Source organism: Buteo buteo, chromosome 16 (genome assembly GCF_964188355.1).
Source record: "Buteo buteo chromosome 16, bButBut1.hap1.1, whole genome shotgun sequence".
NCBI lineage: Eukaryota > Metazoa > Chordata > Aves > Accipitriformes > Accipitridae > Buteo > Buteo buteo.
The window spans coordinates 29,614,702-29,638,541 of NC_134186.1; the positions used below are offsets into that span (position 1 = coordinate 29,614,702).

Genomic DNA, 23,840 nt, shown 5'->3' on the forward strand with positions numbered 1-23,840 from the left:
GGTGGGGGTAACAGGGAGAAGAGCTGGGTTGGGGGCAGGATGGGGGGGTCCCCACACGGGATGTGACCCCCAAGACGGGGTGATCAACCTCCCGCTCCCACCGAGCCCCAAGACGGTAGTAAAGCATCAAACCCGGCTGAAGGCAGTGCACAAATGAGCCTGCTTTGGCTAACGAACTGTGTCATGGCTTCCGATCCCAGGAGCCCGCGCCTCGGCCCGGGGAAGGGGGCTGCCCTCCCCTCCTGGGTGCCCCCCGCCCCGTGCCAGCCCAGCACAGCCGGGGGGCTCGGGGAGGGCGGCGGGGATAAGGCAGGGCATGGGGGGGGGGCTCTGCGGCCCCGCTCGGGCGACGCTGACGGCTCGGAGAGGTTTTATTGAGCTGAAAGGGGAGGGGAGGTGGGGGTCCCTCTTGCACCTGCAGCCTGGCCCCCTGAAATGGCACGGGGGGAGGCCGGGGAGGGGCAGGGGGGCTCCCAGGGACCGGGGCTGGAAGCACTCGGAGAAGTCCTGCCCGGTGGCGGGGATGGGGATGGGGATGGGGGGGGGGGGGGCATCGCTTCTGGCACCCTTCTGGGCCGGGGGTCCCGGGTGGCTGCGTGCCCCCCACGCCCCAGCGCCAGGGAGAGGCGAAAGCGGGGGGCCGGGGGGCTCCGTCTCCCTCCTACCGCAGGGTCCCCGCGAGCCGGACCGCTGTCCCGCCGATCCCTCGGCTCCTCGCCGGGAGCCCCGCGGAGGGGTGACGGGGGCTGGGAAGGGGGACCCCCGGCCCCTCAGTCCTGGGGTGCTCAGGCTTTCAGCTGGTGCCACTGTGCCACCGCCTGCCGGGGACGGGCGATCATGTCCTTCCAGTGCTTCACCTCCCCGGGGCCGCTCTTCCAGGACAGGTAGATCTGCGGGAACAGGCAGCCCTTGGACCCACGGCTCCGCTCCCGGCCCCTCCAGCCCCATCCCACTCCCCAGTCCTGCCGCCTTCGCCCCTCGACCTCTTCCCTCCCTGCTCCCCCCCGGGCACGTGCCGCCAGCCGTGGGCACCAGCCCCGGGCTCCGCGCAGCGCTGGGCTATTTTTATCCATCGATTTTCCATACGGCGACGCGGAAAACCGCCCGTGCCAACCCTCCTCGCAGCTGACAGCTCCGGGAGCCCGTGCCGCTGCTCCAGCTAAGCGGATCGCAGCGCCGGAGCGGGGCTCGCTGCTAATTATGCAATCAAAAGTGATTAGCAGGCTGCTGGCCACGGCGGGGCGGCCAGGGCGTGAAGGGCACGCTCGTCTCCTCCGGCTCCGCCGCCGGCAGCTCCGCTTTGCTCTCGTGCCGCAACGTTCCCGGCAGCTTTAATGCAAAGCGGAGACATCACGGGCACTGTCTGTCCGTCCGTCCATCCGGCCCGCTGGCTGGCATTGGGCTTTGGGCACAACCGTGCCCGTGCCACCGGTGATGTGCCCTCTGGGCTGTGCCCACGCCGGGGATGCCGGCATCTCTGCCCCTCTCCGGCAGCCCACAGTGCCGAGCCGCTGCGGCCGCCCCCTCCCAGGTTTATCCCAATCCCTGTGTTTGCTTGATCACAGCGCTGCGTTTGGGGATCATCGATTCTCTGCGGTGAGCAGTAATAACAGAGATTACTGCGCTCGTTTGTCATCGTTATCCTAACGAGCGGAGAGCTGGATGGTTTTAAAGTATATCAAATCGAGAGGGGATGAATTCCTCCGTTCCTGTCATCGGGAGGCGGTGGGTAATCCCAGCGTGGGGACAGGGGCTGTGGTCTGTCCAGAGGCAGACACGGACCCCGGGGACCCCCGGTTGAGTTCCTGCTCTCCCGCAGCCGGGGACGGTGCCGCCGCGGCGCGGTGGGGGAGCTCCGGCTCTACCTGCCGCCGCGGCACACGGGAGCCGTCAGGGACTTCGATTTTTGCCTCGCTATAAATAGACTTTTGGCAAGTTGAAGCTCACCCCGGTGCAGGCTGTGCCGCAGCATGGCGTGGTGGAAGGCGCAGGGCATCGCCACGCTGGATTGGGGCCACCGCATCGTCTCCCGGCTTGTGCGGGGTGAGTCCTCGCCGCCGCACACCGCGGCCGGCACCGGAGATGGCCGGGGAAAGCCAGCACGAAGGGTCCCCGCCACGCTCGACCTTCCCCTCCAGCTTGAGATGGCACCAGTAGCCATCAGGCAGGGACCTGGCTGTCCCCCGGCTGCCACCCCTCGGCAGGACACGTTGCTGGGGTCCCCCCCCAGCCGCGGGACCCACCTTGCCGATGACGTCGTTGCGGCTCAGCCTGTCCTTGTCCATGACGGTGATGACGATGGTCGTCTCGCGCAGCCGCTCCGTAGGGATGTCGAAGGCGAAGGACTCGTTGAAGACGGGGTTCAGGCACCGCTTCATGACCACTGTCTTCTTCTTCTCCACCCGCTTGTCCTTGTACATCAGCCACACCTTCACGTAGGGGTCTGGGGGGAGAGGAGATGCTCTCAGCCCTGGCTGGGCGTCGGGCAGCGATGCCCAGCGTGGCAGGAGCCAGAGCTCGTACCTGACGTGCCCCCGATGTCCATGGCTTTGAGGTTACGCGCTTTGATGATGTTCACCACGATGGAGTTGGCGGAGGGGTTGTAGCACAGCGACAGCAGCAGCTCCCCACGGCTTCCCTGCGGGACCCGGGGAGGTCGTTAGGTGGGCACCCCAAAAAACACCCGCCCCTTGCTGCGGCACCCAGCCCAAGCCCTGACGGGACACCCAAAGCCCCCATGTCCCACCACGGGAGCGGGCTGCTGGGCTGGGATCCCCCCAGAGCTGTCCCAAGGGTGGACTTTGGGGCTGCATGGAAAATCAGGGCGGGAGGAAACAGGGCCACCCCCAGTGGGACATTTGCTGGTCTTGCTGGAGGCAAGAAAAAAAAGAAAACTTTCATTCTAGGTCTACCTGCAATGGCTTGTTTTGACCCAAAATGAGACACTGGCTTTGGGCTACTTAGTGCCTTAATATAAAGATTTGGGAAGAGAGACCTCTCCATCGGGTGTCAAACCTACTCGCAAAGCAGAAAATATCCCCGTTGGGGTAGCAAGAGGGTGGTGGTCCCATGGGGACGCCACAGGGACAGGGGTAGCCTCCCCTCGAGGACTGTCCCCAGGGGGTGGGAGGGGGAGCGGGGCCTTACGCTGCCGTCGCTGCACGGCTTCAGGTCCTTCCAGAAGGTCTGCATCTGTGTGAGGTCCACCTTGTTGAGAGGGATGGACACCTCCCCGATGGGGTCGTTGCGGCTGAAGCGGTCATAGTCCAGGACCTGGAGGTACAGCACCCGCTGCACCACTTTCTCGTAGGGGAACCCTGTGCCAGAGACGGTAAGGATGAGGAACCGTCGCGGCCATGCCGAGCAGCGCCTGGTGCCGGCGCCGGTGCCGGCGCTGCCCTGCGCTGCCCGCGCTGATGGGGAGATGTCGGTAGCAAGGCAGCGGATGGGGAGCAGACCGTGGCACGAGTGGCTGGTGGCAGATTAATTCCCATGCGTGCACCCACCCATGGGTGCCTGCTGGGGTGGGAAGGAGCCTCCCCCCGTGTCCCCTTCATGGGATGCGGAGCAAACACCTCCAACCTGGCCTTGATGGCTTGGCCAACCCGTCTCATCACCGATGGCCACCATGCTGGCAGCTCAAGCTGAGCTGGTCCAGCCCAGGAGGGAGGACAGAGGGTCCCACGACCGCTCCGCTCCCACCCCAGTCCACTCCAGCCCATCCCAGCCCCTACCTTCAAAGAGGAAGGTCTCGTTCCAGTGTGGGTTGAGGTTCTTCCGCTTCACCTTGGTCTCCAACTTGTGCTTCTTGTCGGGGAGCAGGTAGATCTTGACAAAGGGGTCGCTGGTGCCGCTGAAGTCCTTGGCCGGCAGCTCCTGCGCCTTCATGATCTTGACGGTCAGAGTGGACTCCTGGAAGTTGTAGCCGACGCTGAACTGGATGCGACCCAGGTTCTCCCGGCTGACGCCGTCGTGGCCCTCGTCGTCCTCGGAGCCTGGGGAGAGCTGGGGGGAGAAGGGTGGTGAGCGCGGCACCGGGGAGCCGGCAGGGGACCACCAGCGGGGTCTGCACACCCCCGTCCCCCCCCCGTTTCAGCACCCGAACTCGGTTCACGCCAGCACCCGACCCCCAGCCCCGCGAGCTGTCAGAGGGCATCAGCCTCTCCCCAGCTCCCCGCCATCGCCTCAGACGACTCCTGGCTCCGCGCCATGCATCCCGGGGCCGAGAAGCGCCAATTAGCCAAATTCCTTCTGACAGCCCGTCCCTCACGTCTCCGGCACCGCTCCCTCACGCCGGCCCTGGGGGGACGGCCGCATCGCCTCGGCTGAGCCGGAGCTGTGCCAGCTGCGGCGCCCGGCTGTGACGGGGACTTGGCAGAGCTGGCTGCGATGTGCCGGAGTGCTTGTGGCACAGGGCGGGCGTGGGGAAGAGCCGGGGGACGGGCAGGAGGAGACGCCGGGGCAGTGCCCAGGGTGGGATGCCATCCCCAGTGCACCCCATCCACCCACCATGAGCATCTCACTGGTCAGGGAGTTGACCAGGTCGGAGACGGAGGAGCGCGGCTCCGTCTTGCGGTCGGACTCATCGTGCGGTGGCTGCCCGGGCACCGGCGCCGTGTTCACCGCCTTGCCACCGGCCGGCAACCTGGGGGAAAGAGAGGCAGTGCCTTTTAGAGGAGAGGGGCCGAGAGCCAAGGGTGAGACAGCGAGGGGCTCCCCGGGCACCCTCTCCCAGCGGATGCTGCGCCTGGGCTGTGCCGACGGAGGCTGCCGGCTGGGACGCGGGCAGAACCGGGCTGCGGGGACGCCCGGGGCTGTGCTGCCGGCGGCTGCGTGCCACCCGCTGCAGCCCACCAGCCTCCCCGCACAGAGGGACCCCGGCCGGTGCGGGCAACTGGTTCTGCCTACGCCGCCACCAGGTAGGGCCGGGTGCCAGCCGGTGCCCTGGGACCCGCGGCACGGCACCTCAGAGCATGTCCCACATCCCCCCGGCCACGTCCCAACCCCGGCGGCCGCAGAGCCCACGGCGATGCCGGGGACAGACGCCCGGCCCCGCGGCTACCCGGTTCCCACCAGCACCTACGGCTTTGGCTGCGCCTCACCCACGCGCAGCCCCTTTCCACCCCGGCACGGGGCCGGGTGCTTAGCTGACCCACGGGCGCTTCGTGCTGCGGCGTGGGCTCGGTGCCCGGTGCTAAGTGCCACCCTTTCCTTCTGCCGTCGAGACCCCCCCATTCCCGGTGCCCCGCAGCCGAAACCGCTGCCCCGGCTGTCCCCGCACACCCTGGCTGGAGAAGCTGGGTCTGGAGGGGCCGTGCCGGCGGCTCCCGGTGGGCATGGTGCCGGGGAGGGAGAGACCCGGCGAGAGGGTGGGCAGCCGGGAGCTGCGGCGGGCACACAGACAGCGCAGCGATGGAGGCGGGCGGGCACGGACCGAGGCCGCGCTGCCACGATGCGGGGGGACGAGAGGGGACACAGGCACATGGCGGCGGGGATGGGGCAGCCTTGGGTGGCTCCTGCGGTGCAGATGGACCCAAGAGGGAGGGGATGCGCACACAGACAGGCACCCCACGACGCGCCCCACGCTCCCACCCGCCGCGGCTCCTGCCCGAGCCGACACACGGTGATAAACCGACAGACGGACCGACAGGCGCAGCGCTGCCGGGGGACACACACACACACACACACACGCAGACACATCGCGGCGGGCAGCACGCCGCCGGCACGGCCCCCGGCGTCGCGGCGGGCTCAGCGGGCAAAGCCACAACGCATGCCACGAGACACCCACCGACGCGCCAAGCACACGCAGACACACGCCGATGGAGACGCTGCGGGGGGACCTGGGGGCGATGGGGACGGAGGCACACGCAGCGGCACGGGGCGGCCGCCCTCTCGCACACCCACACATACGCGGCTCGCCCGCCCCGGCGGGACGGCACCCAGGGAGGACCGGAGAGCCTGAGGTAGCTGGGGAGGCAAAGTCAGGTTAAAAACAGAGCAAAGATGAAGGCGGAGGAGCCGGTGGTGGGGCCCGTCGGGCGAGGAGGCACCAGGGGAGCCGTGGATGCCGGGGCGGTGGGACGCACCGGCGGAGGTCGCGGACAGCGAGAGAGAGAGCGGGAAAGAGCAAGAGAGAGGAGGAGTAGCATCGTCCACCGCCGGCCTGCCGGGAGGGAAAGGGGAGAGAGGAGCGGGATGGATGGACGGACGGAGAGCGGTTAGTCGCCGGGACAGGAGACACGCCGAGGTGCTGGGCTGGAGCCGCCGGGGACGGGCTGGAAGGAAGAAGCTGAGAAACGGGGACGGAGGAGACGTTTTGAGGCAGAAGAGCGGGCGGCCGGCAGCGCCGGGTGGGCAGGCGAGGGCGGAGGGTGCTGGAGCTCATCCCTTCCACCGGCCAAACCCACCGCGTCCCGAGGGAACGGGGAGCAGGAGGGAGATGGAGGCGGGGAGGCCATGCGTGCGCCCGGATGGGTCTTTCGGACCAGCGAGCTGGCGAGAAGCGGGGAGCGGGGTCTTGCTGCGGCACAGCCACCCACCCCCCGTGGCCGGCACCCAGCGTCCCTCGTCCCGTCGCCCGGCACGGGACGGCACGGCGGCCGGTGCTCCCGGCGGGGACCGGCTGCGCAGCGCGACGCCGGGGAGGGAAGTGCTAAAAGATGGAGCGAAACCAAGCCGAGCAGGGTAAAAATAGCCGGTGGGCGAGAACGGTGCCAGTTCATTAACACGCCGAGCATGCGGGGAGGCAGCGCCCGCCGGCTTCACACCTCCTCCCCGCTCCGGAGGGGATTAACACCCCTCTCCCGGCAGCGCGGGGCCCCTCTGCTCCTGCCAGCCCTCGCCGACGGCCGCGGCCGAGCGCTGGCTGGGCTCTGGTGCCGGTGCCAGATGCGGCGCTGAGCCTTCGGCACCCCGGGAAGGCAGGGAGCAGCCGGAGGCGAGGGGCTGTGCCGTGCCGCCGCGCAGCTTGCTTGGAAGAGAAAGGGAGGGGAGGGGGTAATGCGTAGGCGTCCCCCCCCCTCCGCCAGCCTGTGGCGTTTGCTCTGCCCCCCACCCCGCTCAGCCTTGGGGTTCGAGCAAGGGCTGAGGACATGCCACCGCAGGGATGTCCCCGCGTCCCCGGGGGAGCTGCCGGGCTGCAAACGTCCCCGCCGGGCTGGAGGTCGCGGCAGCGCGGTGCGCGAGACATGCGTTGGGACGGGACGAGGCTCGGCTGCCGATGCGGCGTCACCGGGGTGTCCCGTCCCCCCCCCCAACCTTGTCCTCCCCTGCACCCCGTTCTCCTCCCGGCACAGGGGTTCTCCCTTGCCCTGCGCCCCGCTCCCGAGCGTGTGCCCCCCCGCAGCATGCAGCCAGGGCAGGGGGGGACGGGGGATGGCAGGAGGGAGAGGGCAGGGAGGGAGGAGGAAGGGACGGGGGGTCCTCTCGGTGCCGCCGCTCCGGAGGCAGAACCGCGGGTGCCGGCAGGGGAGAGCCGCAGATGTCACCGTGCCCGCTGGGCCACCCTGTGCCGCTCCAACCTTCGCGCTCCACGAGGCCAGCCTCCTCCTCCTCCTCCTCCTCCTCCTCCTCCTCCTCCTCCACCCTGGGTGAGGCCCTCGTCTCCTCCTCCTGCGGGACTGCCCTCGTCCTCGCTCATACCTCTTGTCCCCCTGAGCGTTCGGCTGGTTCGGCTGCGTCCCAGCGGGTTGCAGGTCGGGGATATTGGCAAAGTCATCTTGCTCTGAGAGTCCCAAAACCAGGGATAACACCACCATCCGGCCTTCCCTGCCCAGGCGGCCCCGCAGGCGGCGGGAAAGAGAGAAAGAGAGAAAGGAGAACACAGCGTCAGGCAGGGAACCGGCAGGAGCGGCGGCACCCCGCGGTCCCCGCGACGGCGAGGGGGGGGACCCCGACTCTGCCCGCCGACCCCTGCGCGGGAGACGATGTCCGGCATGGGCGCAGAGGGCTGTGGGGAGAAAGGCGTCAGCTCCGGCCAACCCGGCACGCGTGGGTACCACCGCCACCCCTCTCCGCCGCCGGTCCGGGCAGGGAGGATGCCGAGGTCCTGCCGACGGGGGGAGAAGGTGCCCGGAGGGGCTGGGGATGAGGGACGGTGAGAAGGGGGCGAGGTCCCAGCATCCTTCCCTGGAGGAGGAGATGGCGGTGCCACGGCCGAGGCTCTTTGCCCCCTTTCCGGCGCTGCCGGCGCAGCCTCCCCGGGGGCCCGTAACCGCATTTACGCCGCGGTGCCGGGGAGGCGGGCGGGAGGGTAAACAGAGTAAAGAGCAAAAGCAAAGTTAATGGCTTTGGAAAGCGGTGGTGGTAAATGGCAGCGGCTCCTCCGCGGGCAAACGGCGCACCGGCTCGGCACGTCCTGGCTCTGCGGCTGCTCCCCCCTCCCTCGCCAATTAAGGCTGGAACCAGCGCCGATGCTGGGTAAACGGGGAGGAACGTGACCCTCGGGATGGCTAACGAGCCACATCTCAACATCGGGAAGCCGGCAAATGGAGCCAGCGAGCAACCTCTCGGTGAGATAAGGCAGAGGTGGCACGGTGCTGGGCAGGCAGAGCCGAGAGGGGCACCGACCGGCTGGCGGTGAGGAGGGGGGTCACGGCCGGTGCCAGCACTGGGAGGGGACCCCAGGGTGCCCCTGCCTGCCTGGAGGAAGGCTCAACCCTCTCTCCAGGGCTGCCTGCGCAGGCAGGAGCGGGGTGGGCAGCCAAACTGGTGTCTCTCATGGACTTTCCCATCTAACTCTGATGCAGAAGGTGCTGCGCTGACTCACACAAGGGCAGGATCAGGCCTGTCCCCCTCCCAACCCCGAGCACTACCAGCCTGCGGGAAGCACAGCCGGGACCCGAGCATCCCCTCTCCCTGGGTGCTGGGGGGCAAACGGAGGCCAGGAGGGAGCGGGATGACCCCGGGGAGGATGGAGGAGCAGGCGGGGGGGGGGACCGGCTCCGTAGAGGAGTGACAATGTCATGTGCCGAGATACGGCGGCAGCACAGGACTCAGATTAGTCCTCGGCTTTTTGAGGTTTGAAAGCCAGCGCTGATACAGGAGATAGGGTTAAGCCAGATTAAAGATCACACGGCTCCGGCAGCTCCGAGCAGGCTGCCTCTGCGGTTCCCAGCCTGGGCGAAAGGCAGCCTGGCAGGCTGCGATATCAGGGCAGAACAGACGGTCACCCCTGCACGGGGGCCACCGCTGGCATGGCTGTCCCCCCCCCACCTCCCTGGGGCAATGTCACTCTCTGGGGACCACAGCGGTGGCTGTCCCACGGGCTGGAACATCCCTGAACTCCAAAGGGGATCTGAGCACCCACACCGGCCGGTGATGCGGCGGGTGATCCGCGGCAAAGCCACGGGGAAAAACTAGTTGAGGGGATCGCGCAAGACCCTTCCCTGAGCCCCCGGGGTTGGGCGAGCTGCCCCTGTCCCCCAGGATGGGGCCGGAGGGGACCCGGCTTTTCCCAATGGTCATGGGCAGCGTTTCCCCAAGGTGGTGCCAGCTGAGCAGCCGCGCCGGGGCAAGTAAAGGAGAGAGCAGAGGAGAGAGCCATGGAGGGAGCAAAGGAGCGAGCCACGGAGAGAGCAAAGGAGAGAGCAGAGGAGAAAGCAGAGGAGAGAGCGATGGGGAGAGCGATGGAGAGCGCAAAGGAGAGAGCAGAGGAGAGAGCGATGGAGAGAGCGATGGGGAGAGCGATGATGATGGAGAGCGCACACTTACAGGAAGGACTTCATGTCCAAGCCGCGGTTGCGGATTTGCCCCACCATGTGGTCCCAGCTGCCGGGATTGGAGCGGCTCCGGCCGCCAGCTGTCCGATGCTTGGAGCCGGCGGCGATGCCCTGGCGCGCCTGGCCGCCGCGGGAGCCCCGGGGGTTGCCGGCGCCGGCGGAGGAGCCGCTGTGGGCCTGGAGGTGGCCCAGGCTCTGGCTGGTGGTGGGCTGGCTGTGGTTGGCGCGTTGGTGCTGGCTGAGGGGCTGCTGCAGACTTTGCTGGCGCATGAGCGTGCGGGGCCTCTGGCATTTGGGGTCGCCTGCTGAGGTGGGGATATACTCAAGGGTAGTGGCTGTGGACAAGGTGGAGTCCTCGAAACTTAGGGAGAGGAAGGGCAGAGGAGAGGAGAGAAAGGAGAAGAAGGTGAAGGGGCAAAATTGGAGGAAGGAAAAGAAGAGAGTTAGAGAGAAGATGCCCCAGCGCAGGGAGCGCTCCGGCAGGGGCCAGCGGATGCAGCGACCGGTTCCTCTGCCTCTCGCCCGCGGCTCGGCCTCGCCGGCAGCGCGGGGCTCTCGCGCTGCCGCCATCTCGCCCGTCCTGCTTCCCGGGTCCCCTCCCGGGCTGCCGGGGGGGGTCTCGGCCGCGGCACGGTGGCACCCGGCCGGCTGGGTGCCCTCCCGCTCCTGCGGCTGCCGTGCAGCCGGCGCCTTCCCAGCACGCCGGCCGACCTCGTCTGCGAGCTAATTAGGCTGCTGCGTGAAGGCGAATCCCGCGGCGCCCGCTCACGTGCCGCCGGCCAGCCCGCCCCGTCCCCGTCCCCGTCCCCGTCCCTCCCAGCCCAGCACCCAGCCGCCAGCACCGCCGGGTCTCAGCATCCCTCGCCTCGCAGGACCGCGCCGGCTGGGGGCTCCCGCGGCGATGGAGGGGCCGAGCCCACCGTGGCCGTGGCGTGCCGGCGAGCCGGGTGTCCCCAGGGCCAAGGCAGGCTGCCAGTGGAGAGGGACCCCACTGGGGTGGGAGTCCGGCCGTGCTCCCAGCCCCCCCGCCCCCCGATCGTGGGATGGGAGGCGATGGGGACATGGCCCCGGCGGGACTGGGAGCGTGGAGAAGCCCGGCTCTGGGCAGACGGGCTTCGTCTGGCCGGCGGAGAGGGAAGAGCAGGCGAGGGGCCGGCGGGGGAAGCGGCGATGCCCGTCGCTGGCCATGCAGCCGGCCCCGCGCCGGGGCGGCAGCACATGCGCGGCACGGTCCATGCAGCCGGGCAGGAGCCCCGGGCATGGCGCCGATGCCCATGGCAGCCTGCAAAGCTGGTGGCTGCGAGACCAGGGGGTCAAGCCAGCCGGGCGAAAACCCTCAGGGGTCCTCGATGCATGAGGGCAGGGACCCCCCTGGGACCACCGCCCCGCCTGGCACCGGGGAATTGCCTTCAGCAGCGGCCGACGACCTTACCCCGGTCCCGGCGCTGCCTGAGGCCGGCCGGGGTGCCGGCTGAAACCGCGTGGCGAAGCTGTGCCGTCGTGCATTGCCAGCAGCGGGGGGACAGAGAGGGAGGGGGGAAGGATAAATAGCTTAAAAAAAAAAAAAAGAAAAAAAAGAGGTGAAGAAAGAGTGAAAGGTGAGAGAAAGAGAGAGAAGAGGGAGGGAAGTTGAGAGGAGCGGAGAGCTGGGACGGATCTGGCCCCACGGCCAGGGCCGGAGGCACGCGGGGCACTGCCCGGGCACTGCGCCACCCACCCCCGCGCCTGCTGCCGACCTCCTTTCGTTTTCCTATCAAATCCTAAATTAGTTCAATTTACAACCTCTCAGTCACAGGAAACTAAATCTGGCTCCTCTCGGCCCGGCGCCAGCTGGAGGCGCGAGCTCCTGCCAGCACCGTGCCAGGCGGCAGCACGCCCTGCCCGCACGCCCTGCCCGCACACCCTGCCCGCGCCTGTGTCCCCCCCCCAGTACCAGGGGAGGGGTACAGCAGCTGGACCCCCAGCGTGGTCCCCCACGAACACCCCCAAACCCGAAGCCTCTGCGCAAAAGAGATGCCGAAAGGCAGGATGCTTCACCGGCACCTTCCACATCCCCTTAACTCTGCCCTCGCCGCCTGCGCCAGCCCAGCGCTCCGCGGCGGCCGTCCATCCGTCGTCCGTCTGTCCGGCTTCCCAGCCCCTCGGGGCTTTGGAGCTACCAGCCGGGACAGCAGAGCCCATCGCCGCGCCGGTGCTGCCCCAGCCGATGCGGCATGGTTGCCGGCACAGCCCGGCCGTGAGTCAGCGGGAGCGGAGGTGCCGAGCGGCGCGCGGGCGCGCGTCCACGGCTCTCGGCACGGCAGCTGCGCGACGCCTTTTCTTAGCCGGCCTTCGCACATCCCGCCGGAGGAGCCCGGGCTCCCAGCGGGTTTCGCTTCTCCGCTGAGACGGAGCATGGCTGAAAGCTGCACAGCTACCCCCCTTCCTCGCCTCTCCCTCTCGCCTCCCCGCAGCCGAGACGGAGCACACCAACATCACGCCAAATGGGCGGCCGTGGCTCTGAACACTGGGGACACCAATCTTTGGGGCTCCAGGAGGCATCTGGGATTTGTCCAAGGCAGCAGGACTGGCCTTTTGCTTTTGGAAAGGTTTTCTCCCCACCAAGGCTGGAAGAAGCAGCTGGGATGAGGCACGCCAGCCCTGGGGAAGCACCTTTGCCATCACCACCGACCTCTCCGCGGGTACCGGGGCCGCCGCCGGGACCTGCCGGCTGCTCTGCCGGCAGCACAGCGCTCGGGCTGCCGCGCAATCGGAGGCTGCTGCGTCCCGGCGCAGGGAACCGGAGCAGAGACCAGAAACGCAGGACGGAGCCCACCGCCAGATAAATCACCGCCATCTCCCCCGGCAGAGCTACGGTCGCTGCCAGCAGCAGAGGGTCTCGCCGAGACCCCCGCCCAGCCCGCCTGCACCACGAGCCCTGCGGAATGCGCCAAAGCTCTGGTTTTCCCCTAAATCTGATAAACCCCCGACTTTCCCCAACTCTCCCCCGGCACCGGGTGGTGGAACCGCAAGCGAGGTGTTGGCGCCGGGTCTCGTGGCTGTGCCGTGGGTCAGCACCGTGGAGGGAAGAGGCTGGCGATGCCACGCGCCGTCCCTAACGGCTGCATCCCAGCCGTGGGGACGTGGGAGAGCAGCTCCTGCCATCGGGCCGTCACTACGATGGTGTTCCCTGCCCCGGGGACCCTCGCCGGCGATGCCGAGCTGCTTCCCACCGGCATCGGGCAAAGCCGCGGTGCTGGAAATGCGCCGGGGACAGCACCCGAAGGCGCTCCTCCTGCCCGGCTGGGGCTTGAGCCCCGCAGCCCCCTCCTCCGCTCCCCCCGAGCCGAAACGCCGCCGAAACACCGCCGGGGGGGGGGCCTGGGCAGCTCCTCGCCTCCCTCGGCGCGGTGGGCCGGGGGAATCTCTCGGCGGCCCCCGTCCGAGCGCGGCCCGCGAAGGGGAGCGGGTTCCCCGGGCACGCCGGCGGTGGCAGGGGCGCGTGCCGGGGTGCCGTGCCGGCCCGTGCGTGCTCACTCACTTGGACAGGCTGAGCTTCCCTGCGGCCAAGTGGCTCTGCACCGTGTGCCAGCGGCCTCGCGCCGCCTTCCCCGTGCCGGGCTCGCTGTGGGCAGAGACGCTGCTCCTCATGCCGTCCTCGCCGAGCCGCTGCTTCTCCCCGGGGCGGCCATCGCGCTCCCCCGCCAACCCCGCGGCGGCCGATGCCGTCAGCTTGGCCCCTGATAACAGAGAGCCACTGGGCCGGGTCGGCGGCCGGACCCCCCCAAGACAGACACGAAGGGAGCCGGACGGACGGACGGACGGACGTGGAAGGAGGGGGGAGCCGTTTTGAGAGGGGTTGGGGGGTACGAGGGGAGGGGGGAGAGAGCCGGAGGGGGACAGACGGACAAGAGACGGACAGACAGACAGAGAGAGAGAGAGAGACATCAGCACTGCAAAAGAAAAGGGGTCCTGGCCGGGGTGGGAAAAGGGGGGTGTGCGCGGGGGGGGGGGGGCCTCGGCAAAACCGTCCAAAATAAAGGGGGGAGGAGGGCGAGGGTCAGGGCGGGGGGTCCCGCTCGCCGGCAGCCCATCCCCGGTGGGGACCCGTCCCCGCGCCGAGTGGGTGCCCCCAACGCGCAACCCCGTCCTGCGCCGCCGCGAGGTGGGGGGACCCGCCGCGGCCCCGGCCGCCCCCGGGGGGGAGCGGGAAGGAGGGGTTGCTCGTCTCCATGGGGCTGCCCATGGGGTGGCGTGCGGGGAGCCCGGGAGGAGGAGGAGGAGGAGGAGGGGGAGGAAGGCGAGTGGGTGCTGCCCATATACTCACTACACGGAGCAAACCCGGTAAGGAGAGACTCACTTGAGGGAAAGCCGCGGATCACCGTACGGGGCGTAAGGTGAAATGTTTAGTATAAACTCCTTGGGAGGGTAGGAGCTCCATTTCTGCTGCACTGTGTTGTCATTGTTATTCCAAAAGTCTCTGTCTAGATCGCTACAGCGGCCGGAGACCAGGGGAGAAAGAAAAGGGAAATACAAGAGAGAGAAGCTGAATTCCTGCGAGAGGGGAGGAAAAGCAGCCCTCCGCCCCCGGAGCGCCGGGATCCTGCGGAGAGAGACGGGGCGCGCGGCTGCCCACCCCTCAGACACCGACACACACACATACACACACACACGGACAGACGGACGGATGGACGGAGCAGGGCAGAGCTGCGGAGAGACAGGAGCGGGCGGCTCCACCAGCTGGGAAGGAGAGAAGGATGGTGCGGGGTTAGAGAGGGGCCAGCGAGCACGGTGCCGGCACGGCGTCCCCGGCACGCGTGTCCGTGCATCCTCGGCACGTGTGCCTGTGCGTCCTCGCCTCCTCAACGGCCGGGTCCTGGAAGCGCACGCTGCTCGGTTAACCGGGACGCTGCCGCGTGTCGGAGCCCCCTCCGGGTCCCCTCCTGCCGAACCAGCCCGCTGCCGGCACGGACCCTGAACCTCCCGGCTCCGGCAACCTGCCCGCAGCGCCCTGTTGCCCAGCCCGAGCTGCGTGCCAGGGGTTGTGGAGCCGAGCAGCTCCCTGCCGGCGCTGGGGGATTTGAAAAGCCTCCGGTGCCCACCCCTCGCAACCCCTCGTCGATGCCCACCTGCGGCTCGGCGCCGAGCCCGGCTGCACGGACCCTGCCGGAGCTGGGGAGGGAAAGCCGCGTGTGCTGTACCGTCGGGAGGGGATGTGCCTCCCGCTCCGGTCCCAGCGCCGGCGTGGCCAGGAGCAGCTGGCCAGGCTGTGCCCAGGTGGAGGGGTGCCCGAGGCAGCCCCAGACGCCTGCACCCCAATAACACCCTGGGCAGGAGGCCGGGCCAGCCAAGGGAGGAGGTTTGCAATAGCCTTACTGCAGGCAGGGGGCTATTTCCCTCCTGGTGGTCCGGCCCTGGCTCCCCTCAAGAGCCCCGGGGGGGTGCCAGGGGGTGCGGAGGACAGAGCTGGAGCCGGGGTGCCCGGGAGAGCCCCCCCCCGCCTTCGGCAGCCAACCCCCCACCTCACTCCCTACCCAGCGCCGTGAGACGCCCCGGTTCCTCTCTCCTTTCACCGTCGCGTCCCCGATGCCGGGGGTCTGCAGAGCCGTGCCAGCCACGCAGGCAGCGGGGCCAGGGAGGGCTCCATCGGGGGGACAGGGCTCAGGCTTTGCATGCCCAGACCCAAGACCTCCCTGGGGACACCCGTGCTGAGGTCCCCGTGGCTCCGTCTGGTCATGCCCGCAGCTCGGTGGGTGAGCCAGGAGAGGTACCAGAGGGTGCTGGAGAGACCCGCCAGCTCTCCCGGTCTCCCACAGCCCCTTTCCCACTGGGGCTGGGGGACCTGGGGACAACTCCACCCCATCCATCCCACCCTGCAGGCAGCTGCAGGAGGGGCAGGGATCGGCGATGTTTTGGCACGCCGGTGGGAACCAGCCATCGCTCGGTCTCCCCGGCAGCCCTTGCAGTCCCTGCCGGCGGGGACGGCACCCATTCGGCACTGGTCCCCAGGCGGGGAGGGCACCCACCACTGGGGGATGGCCCGTGGCAGAGGGCAGGGTGCTGAGCGGGCTGCGGCTGTGCCAGACCCGTGGGCAGAGAGGTTCCCGGCGCCGCAGCCCCCTGCCCCTCTCCCCCCTACCCTGGCACCTACTTGATGGTTTTCTTTTCACTGCGGCCTCGGCTGGAGTCCGGAGTTCCCACGGTCTCCAGGGAAGTCTTGTAACGCTTACCCTGCGGAGAGGAGAGGGGATTTCAGGGGGCAGCGGGGACACCCCCACCGCACCGGCAGCCACAGAGCATCGCGGCAGAGGACGGGGGTGGGAGCCGCCGGGGCTGCACCTCCATCAGCTGGAGGGTTTGACCTGGATTTTGCCCTTTTCCCTTACAGCCTCCTGGTGGCCAGGCTCCATCCCATCAAGCCGGGCAGCAAAACTCCCGATAGCTTCATCCCTTGGCCCTTACGAGCCAGCAAAGGCACCGGGGAGATGCTGGCCTGGCCACCCTGGCTCCCGGGCACCGTCCCCAAGGGGCCGGAGGGCAGAGGGGGGGCTCGTGCCCCGCAGCGCCCCAAGGACAGAGCAGCAGCCACTGCCTGCGTACCCTTCCACAGCCTCACCGGGGGAGGAGCGGGTAATTTTAGGATTAATTGAACCTGAATTAATTGAGTTCACCTTCCCCACCGAAAGGGAAGAGCTGCCATATGATAATGAAGCAGGCGCTCGCTCCTAACTGGGACTTGTAATCAGGGCACTTCGCTGTGATTTCTGACGGCGGGTTCAGCGTGCTGCTCCGATCCAGGGCGGACAAGAGCGCAATTAATGCCAATTAGCAAACGATTAGGAGTGGAGGCTGCTTCGCGCAGGTGCTGGGAGGCCGAGCCGGGATGGGAGCAGATGCCGGAGCAGGCTGGGGTTGTGGACCAGCCCTCCCACCACGGTGGCCCTGGACCTGCGAGCATCCCTCCCGCAGGAGCCAGCCCTGCGTGGAGCCTGCCCGTGAAACGGAGAGTATTTCTCCCTTCTCCTTCTCCCCAGCCTCATCACCTCCGCACGGAGCCGGCTCCTCGGCAGTACTGCGTCAAAGAACTCCCTGCACCCTCGGCACGGGTGTCCTTGGACAGCCGTGGGCTCGCTCTGCCGGGAGCTGCAGGGATGCCGGATCTCCTCCTTCCTTGGATGCCCATGGGCTAATCCTGCCGGGAGGCACAGGAATGCCCGACCTCCTCGGACCCCCAAGGGCCACCCTGGAGGGAGTCAGCCCTGAGCCCTTGCGCTCAGCGTTGTCCCCAGCCGGCCACGGCAGAGGGCTTGTGGGGACACGGCAGCAGCGGCTGCTGGCCCATGCTCTCCCAGCACTAGCCAACCCTGGGCTGCCGAGCGGACGCAGACGGGGGCCAGCCCGGCAGGCGCTCGGCGAGTTTGGCCGCGGTTCCCACGCAGCCGTTCCAGCTCCGCGCGCCGTCGAGGGCCGGCCGGGACGCGCTTTTCCATTCCCAGCCTGAACGCCTTCCCAGCCAATTTATACTTATTTGTTCCTCTGCCAGCTTCGTCCTTCAGCACAATCCGCTCTTCTCCTCCCCGGTGCTTAACCCTCTGCCACCTCCTTCTCCAGCCTGCCCTTCCCTGGGTGGCACCAGCCGGGTTTGGAAGCCCCTTTCCCACCCGCCTCCCCTCCCCGCACACCGTGGCGGGTTCCACCGCCTCCACGCTGCCTCGTCCCCACCGGATCCCCCTCTCCGCTTCCCAAGGGAACACCGCCTTCCCACGGCTCGGGGCGAAACCGCCGGCATCGCCGGGGTGGGCATCTCCGGCATGGGAAGAGCTGCTGCCATCGCAGCACTTGACCCAGATTTGAATCTGATGGAGAAGGAAATGTGGCCGAGCACGCGGCCGGATCCTGGTGCCGGGCTTGCTCTGGGAAGAGGAGGAGGAGGAGGAGGAAGGCTGCAGAGCAGGATGGAGCGTTGTCCCAAGCCAAAGGCCCTCCCGCAGCAGTGGGGCTCGGGGAGGGAAGCCGGGTGTCCCGGGGGTGTTGGGGTGCTGGGGTGGGGGGCACAGCGGGCGGTGGGGCCGGTTTACGGTGCCCGGTGCTGCCGGGGACAGGCTGGCTGCCTTCCCGCGGGGCTCTTCCAGGCAGGAGCGAGCCCAGCAGGACAGGGGCCAGATCGTTACCGCTCGTCACAAATATATATATATGTATTTGGAAACTTCCCTTTATGCCGCACAAACAGTTTCGCCCAAACATTTAATTATCACGTCTCCTAAAGAGCAAAATAAAAGCTGCAGCCGCCACCCGCCGCAAACCGCTCTCGGCAACTGCCTCTGCCTGCCGGCAGCCCCGCTGCCCCGCTGCCCCGGTGATGGGCATTGCCCCCCACCCAGCGGGACCCCCACCCCAGCCATCACCCAGGGGCAAAGGGTGGCCGGGACCCCCGTCACAGCACACCCCAGGACCCTGGGAAGGGAGGAGGGATGCCCCGTACCCACTCCCCACCCCGGGCACCCAGCCGTCGCGGGGACACTTACCAGTTTGCGCTGGCACCACTGGCAGATCCCGCAGAGGACGATGGTGACGCTAAGGCTGACGGTGATGATGGCTGAGACGAGGAGGACGTCGCGGGAGGGAGCCCCTGCGGGGAAGCAGAGCAGAGCCGCCGCTCAGCGAGGGGACAGGGAGGGGGCTCGGGGGTGTCCCTGGGGTGGGCATGACTACAGCACCCCACACAGCACCCAGGGAGAGCTGGGCAAGAACAGGCAAGGGCAAACAGGGGGAATGTGGTCCAGCTAACAGGCTCCAACCCCGTCATACGGAACGCCCCGGCCCGGTGGTGTGTGTCCCCCACCAGCCCCTTCTGCTGTCTCCGGGCTCCCAGTGGGATGCCCCGGGCCCCCAGCGCTCCCCGGGAGCTCAGGTTGGAACAGAGCAAAGGCTTTAATCTCTGCCGGCACCCTGGGAGCGCTGGCGTGTCCGGCAAAGGTCACGGCATCACCACGCGCCACCCGCAGCTCCTGCCACAGCGTCTCAGCACCATGGCTGTTCTTTTGTGTTGCTTCCCCTTCCCCTTTGCCTCCCTAATTGCCAACTTTTCCCCTTGCCCATCCCTTCCCCTTTCCTCTTCCCCTTCCTCTTTGCCTTCCTAATGCCCATCTCTTCCCCATCCCCATCCCTTCCCCATCCTTTCACCTTCTCCATTCTCTTTCCCTTTCCTTTCTTCTTCCCCACCTCTTCCTCTTCCCCTTCTCCTTCCCCATCCCATCCCCTTCCCTCTTCCCATCCCCTCCAGACAAGCCATCCCCATTTTCCTTGCTGGATCCATGACCTTTCCATCAGTGCCCCACAGCCACCCCACCATAGCATTTCCCTCTTTGGGTCAGCCAGATCCACACAGATTTATCCCAAATGGCAGTGCGGGTGCTTGGAAGGGACAGGAGGTGCTGAGGAGGGCTTCCTCCCCAGCCTGGCCACGGGGACAAACTAGGGGACCCCCAAAGTGGGGGTAGACCCCTCTGCCGCTCCAGCATCACCCCCCCAAGGGTGCTGGGGATGGTTATGGGGCCAGGCAGGCATCCCCCACCCACCCTGCTCCCCTCCTGCACCCGACCAGTCCCGTGGGCGGCAAAATTCCCCACCAGCCCCCGAGGGACCTGCCCTGCCTCCCCCCACGGCCCCTGCCCCGGCACAGGGTGTCCCCGGCACCCGACAGCCCCGGCACAGCCGCCGCGCTCATGGCCATGCTGCCAGCAAGCGTGATGGCCCTGGCACCGTGGGAGGATTAATAGGGACCCAAGGTGGCTTGCGGGGGGGGTCCAGTGGGACCCCCAGTCCCGCTCAGCCCCATCCCCTGGCAGGACCCTCCACCGCGGCATCCTTGTGGGGACCCCGCAGCCAGCTCTGCACCCCGCGATCGGGACAGACCATCGTTCGAACCACAGCCGGCGGTGGGAAGCGGTGAGGCCGGAGCAGCCCGCCTGTAGCTCTACTGCAGTATAAATATTAAACAATAATCGTTAATAATTAATTCGCCCGCAGACCTTGTTATTGTAATGAAATTTGCCAGCGGCTCAGAGGCTGGGGTGAGTCAGACTGGGGCGGCCGGACTGGGGGCTCAGGCATCTCCGCGGCACGTGGCGGGGTCCCCGGTGCCGCCGGCATCCCGCTCCCACCCCGGCGTGCAGATGGGTGCCAGAGCGGCCGCAGCACCGGCAGCCCCGTGGCCTCCGGCAGAATAAAAAAGAGAAGCAAAGGGGATGGTGGCAATAAAGGGGAGTTTTATAAAAGCCCCTCGAGCAGCCGCAGGGCTGGTGCTGACCCCCTGCCAGGGTGGGTTGGAGGGGGCAGGAGGGTGGTGAAGTCACCCCGAGGGGTTTTGGGGCACAGGGCTGGGGGGGTCCCGGCTCCTGGGCCACGGCCAGCCCCCCTGCCAGCGGCGTAGCCAACCGGCACACGTGCTCCCTCCATCCAAACCCAGCGAGGGGGGCCCCTCCATCGCTCCTCGGTCACGAGGAGCCTGTGTATAAAACTCGCTTAGCAACTGTTGCCTAGGAGGGAATTTGGGACCAGCCCTTAATTTCAAACATTTATAAACCCGAGCTAGATAAGCTGCTGGGGGGATGTAAAGCAGCCGTGCCGGCGGGGAGGGCTGGGGCAGCCCCCCCTTGGGATGCTCAGCTCGCGGCAGCGCGGGACCCCGACCGGTTCAAGTTTGGCCCGTGGGCTAACCGGGCAGGCTGGCGTGGCTAGGAATCGGGGTGAGCCTTCCTCTGCCCCCCGAAACGCCAGCTCACCCCCGTCTTGTGCCCCCCGCAGCCCTGATGCCTGCCTGGGGACACCGTGACATGCCGAAAGCAGGGTGCCCTGCCTGGCCGAGAGGCATGCTAATGACTGCGGTGAGAGTGACCCCCACCGTAACCCCTCCGGGCTTAGCCCGGAGCTTCAAGAGATGCTTCGGTCCTCGCGGGGTCAAGTTCATCCTCAATGTAATCTGCCGAGAGGGAAATCAAAGGGGAGAAGGCGAGGGGAAGGGATGAGCGCTGCCCGCAGAGGTGCTGGCACGGCACAAGCGAGGGATTACCCTGCTTAGGAAGGAGAAAGCCAGCGCGGCGTCCGGACGCTGTCCCCCAAGGGGCTGGAGAGGGACGTGGGTGCGTGCCGCTTCCCACGCGTAGTACCTGCCCCTGGCCGAATTCCCCGCGCCAAGCTGCCACCGCAGCCCCAAGCCTGGCATCCCCCGGTGAGCCCGACGGTTACGCCAGCGGGGACCTCGCCTGTCCGGGGGGTTGGGGGGTCCACGGCGAGACGCTGGGGGCTTCCCGACGGCATGGCTGTTAGCCCCCAGCGACCTCCAGGCTCAGCCACGCGGGTCCCTGTGCACAGGCGGGTGCCAGCCCTCCCTGGGGGGGACACACGTCCCTCAGCCCATGCTGGCCGTGTCCCCAGGGCTGGGGGAGAGATGCTGGTCCCCCCCCCCGGCTACTGCTGCCCTCAGCATGATTTAAATGACTTGTTTTCCGGGCAATTAGCACTGGTTAATTAGAGAAGCCGAGCGGAGCGGAGCTCCTGGCTTGTCCCCTGCCCTGGGGTGTTGCGTGGGGTCCCCGTGCCGGCAGCATCAACTCCCTAGTTGGGATGCTTGGCATGGGGATGCCGCGGGGAGGGCGGCCGTGGGCACGGGGGCACCGAGGGGCTGGAGGGGCCACGGGGAGCTGCGTGGCCGCAGCGTGCACAGGGACGCGGCTCCGAGAGCGGGTGACAAACACGGTGCTTGTTTACTGCCGCCTCTGCCCCCTCCTTCCCCGCCACTTGCCATAAATCTCTTTGCTCTGCCAGCACGGCTATAGCCGGGAGCGTGCGAGATGGCAGCGGTGGGACCTCAGCCCCATCCATTGGGGGGGTCAGCACCCCCTGCCCTGGGGTCCCTGCAGCTGCATGCCTCCCCCCCCCCAAATCACACCTGCCCTTCGCTGGTCCTGCCTCATCCCAAGAGCACAGCGAGGGGCTGCTCCGTGCGTTGGAGACCTGGTGCCCACCCTTGGAGGGTACAAAGGGCTTGAGGCACCACGGGGGCACCGGGTCTCGGGTCTCCCCATCCCCTCGCACCCGCCGCCGGGGACGGCTGCGGAGGCTGGGGAAGGGGGTGGCACAGCGTCGCGGCCCTGCAGCTGTTCCATCAGTATTCAATGCCGCTTGATGGGATATAATTCCACTTTTACAGCCGGTTATTGATGAGGGGATTACCCGCCTCGTTAGCGCCGCAGCTCTTCAGCGTGGGATTCGCGGGGCGCTGCGTGAGCAGCAACCAGCCGCGCCGGGGGAGAGGGTCCCCGTGCCGGGGAGAGAGGGTCCCTGCGCACAGGGAGAGGGTCCCCGTCCAGACACCCTCCTGCGAGCATGCACCGTTGCATGGGGGACCCATGCAGTTGGCCAAGCAGGGCAAACCCTTGCACCCACCAGAGCCCTCGGTGCCCATGGCCCCCCCGGGTGCTTGGGAGAGGGGGCCGGTGGCGGCGACGGCGGCGTGCCGCTATGTGCCCATCTTTCCTAAGCCGCCACTCCTGCAGGCACGGGATTAGCTGCCTCCAGAGCATGAGCGAGCTCCAGCCTTTGTGGTTGCGGAGGAAACACTTCAAAACCCGACCCGAGGACAAGCGAGAGGCGCAGAAATCTAAGAGGGATTATTCTTCTCTAAGCGGCGTGTAAGCCGGAGATCCTGTAAGATCGGCCCGGCGGAGGCGAGGCGCTCGCGGCGAGAACTGCCAATGCCAACGGATTTGACACGCGGCTGAGCGCCGGCACCGGCGATGCGCAGGGAGGCAGCCCCGTGGCGGTGGGTGCCGGTGCCGTGGCAGAGCCGGGCGCTCCTGCGCAGGCTGCCCAGCCTGGGGACATCCTCCGGTGCCCCAGCCTGCTCCCTGCTCTTCCGTGGCACCGGTCCTTGTCTCGTTGGCTTTGTGCACTTAAGTGGCCCTGTGCGTCGTGGTGGCCCTGTGCATCGTGGTGGCTTTGCGCATCGTGGTGGCTTCACGCACCTCAGTGGCCCTGCCATATCTTGGTGGCTTCAAGCATCTCCATGGCTCTGCACATCTTGGTGGCTTTGCACATGTTGGTGGCTTTGGGCACCTCGGTGGCCCTGCATATCTTGGTGGCTTCAAGCAACTCCATGGCTCTGCACATCTTGGTGGCTTCGTGCACCTCGGTGGCTCTGCGTATCTCAGTGGTTTTGCACATCTCGGTTGCTTTGTGCATCTCGGTGGCCCTGTGCACGCTCAGGACAGACATCAGTTGAGTCTGGCACAGCGAGACCCTCACTCTGAAAGGCAGCTACAGCCCTTCGTCCCCCAACTGCCTTCCCTGCAGCAGGGATTCCCTGTCTCTCTGTGTCTGTCCCAGCACTCAGACTTGGCCGACAGCTCCCCCATCGCCCCCAACTCCCCACCATGGACCTGCACCGAAGCCCACGGCGCTGGAGCAGCACCTCCCGCCCCGGCACGTGGCAGTGCTGGGAGGGCAAAGCCCCCACGAGGGACACCCAGGCGAGGGTTTCAGCTCCTGTCCGCTCTCCCAAGCGAAAGGCTCCTGAGCAGGACAGAGAGGCTGGAAATCTCTTCCATGGAGTGGCAAGTGGCCAAGGGCTTTGGACGAGCGGTGGGCACAAACTGAGAGCATCTGCTGGCACCAGGGCTGGGGCCAACCTCTCCACAGATGCCCCAGCGTGGATGGCCCCAGCCAGGCTCTCAGGGCCATATTTTTGGGTGCAGAGCCCAAAATGCCCAGCTTGGGGCCAGCCAGGGAGGGGTGGGCGTGATGTCTACTCCATGGCTGCTCAGTATTCCAGCCCCGTCTCCCCGAGCATCCTCCAAACCACCCTGGCCCAGCAGCGAGACCCATCGATGCAAAGTACCCCGGGGGAGAAATCAAAGCTGTGCAGACCCCCCCCCCCTCCCATCCCCAACCGCCCGCTGCGCTTTCTGGTAAGTGGCGATCAAAGCCTCTCCCCGCAGCCGGCACGCCACAGCTCCACGCAGAGAAACTTCTCCCCGTGCCAAGCCGCCTGCCGCCACCGCCGCCGCCGCCGCCGAGCCAAACCGGCAGCGGAAACGCGTGCGCGGCCGGGGAGGGAGGGGGGGGAAAGCGGGAGAAGGTGCC

The 23,840-nt window shown here is 67.7% G+C and overlaps 1 protein-coding gene across 1 annotated transcript; it reads right to left on the bottom strand.

Moving 5' to 3' along the window:
- Positions 1–785: 785 nt before the first annotated feature.
- Positions 786–21,017, bottom strand: SYT7 (synaptotagmin 7). The gene is made up of 13 exons (XM_075048678.1): positions 20,867–21,017; positions 18,224–18,327; positions 15,850–15,929; positions 14,059–14,190; positions 13,240–13,455; positions 9,712–10,080; positions 7,642–7,767; positions 4,510–4,645; positions 3,735–4,005; positions 3,148–3,317; positions 2,524–2,638; positions 2,244–2,443; positions 786–890 (listed from the first exon to the last, which is right to left on the bottom strand). Exons 1-13 carry the CDS (start codon positions 21,015–21,017, stop codon positions 786–788), a joined length of 2,175 nt encoding a protein of 724 aa, XP_074904779.1.
- Positions 21,018–23,840: the final 2,823 nt, after the last annotated feature.

What these genes read in the sequence shown, in the direction of transcription:
- SYT7 (XM_075048678.1), bottom strand. Translation starts at nt 21,017, where the DNA reads ATGCCGTCGGGAAGCCCCCAGCGTCTCGCCGTGGACCCCCCAACCCCC. An exon ending in AGTGGTGCCAGCGCAAACTG is followed by an intron (nt 15,930 to 18,223) that starts GTAAGTGTCCCC and finishes TCCTCTCCGCAG; the next exon opens with GGTAAGCGTTACAAGACTTC. An exon ending in GGGAAGCTCAGCCTGTCCAA is followed by an intron (nt 10,081 to 13,239) that starts GTGAGTGAGCAC and finishes CCTCTCCCTAAG; the next exon opens with TTTCGAGGACTCCACCTTGT.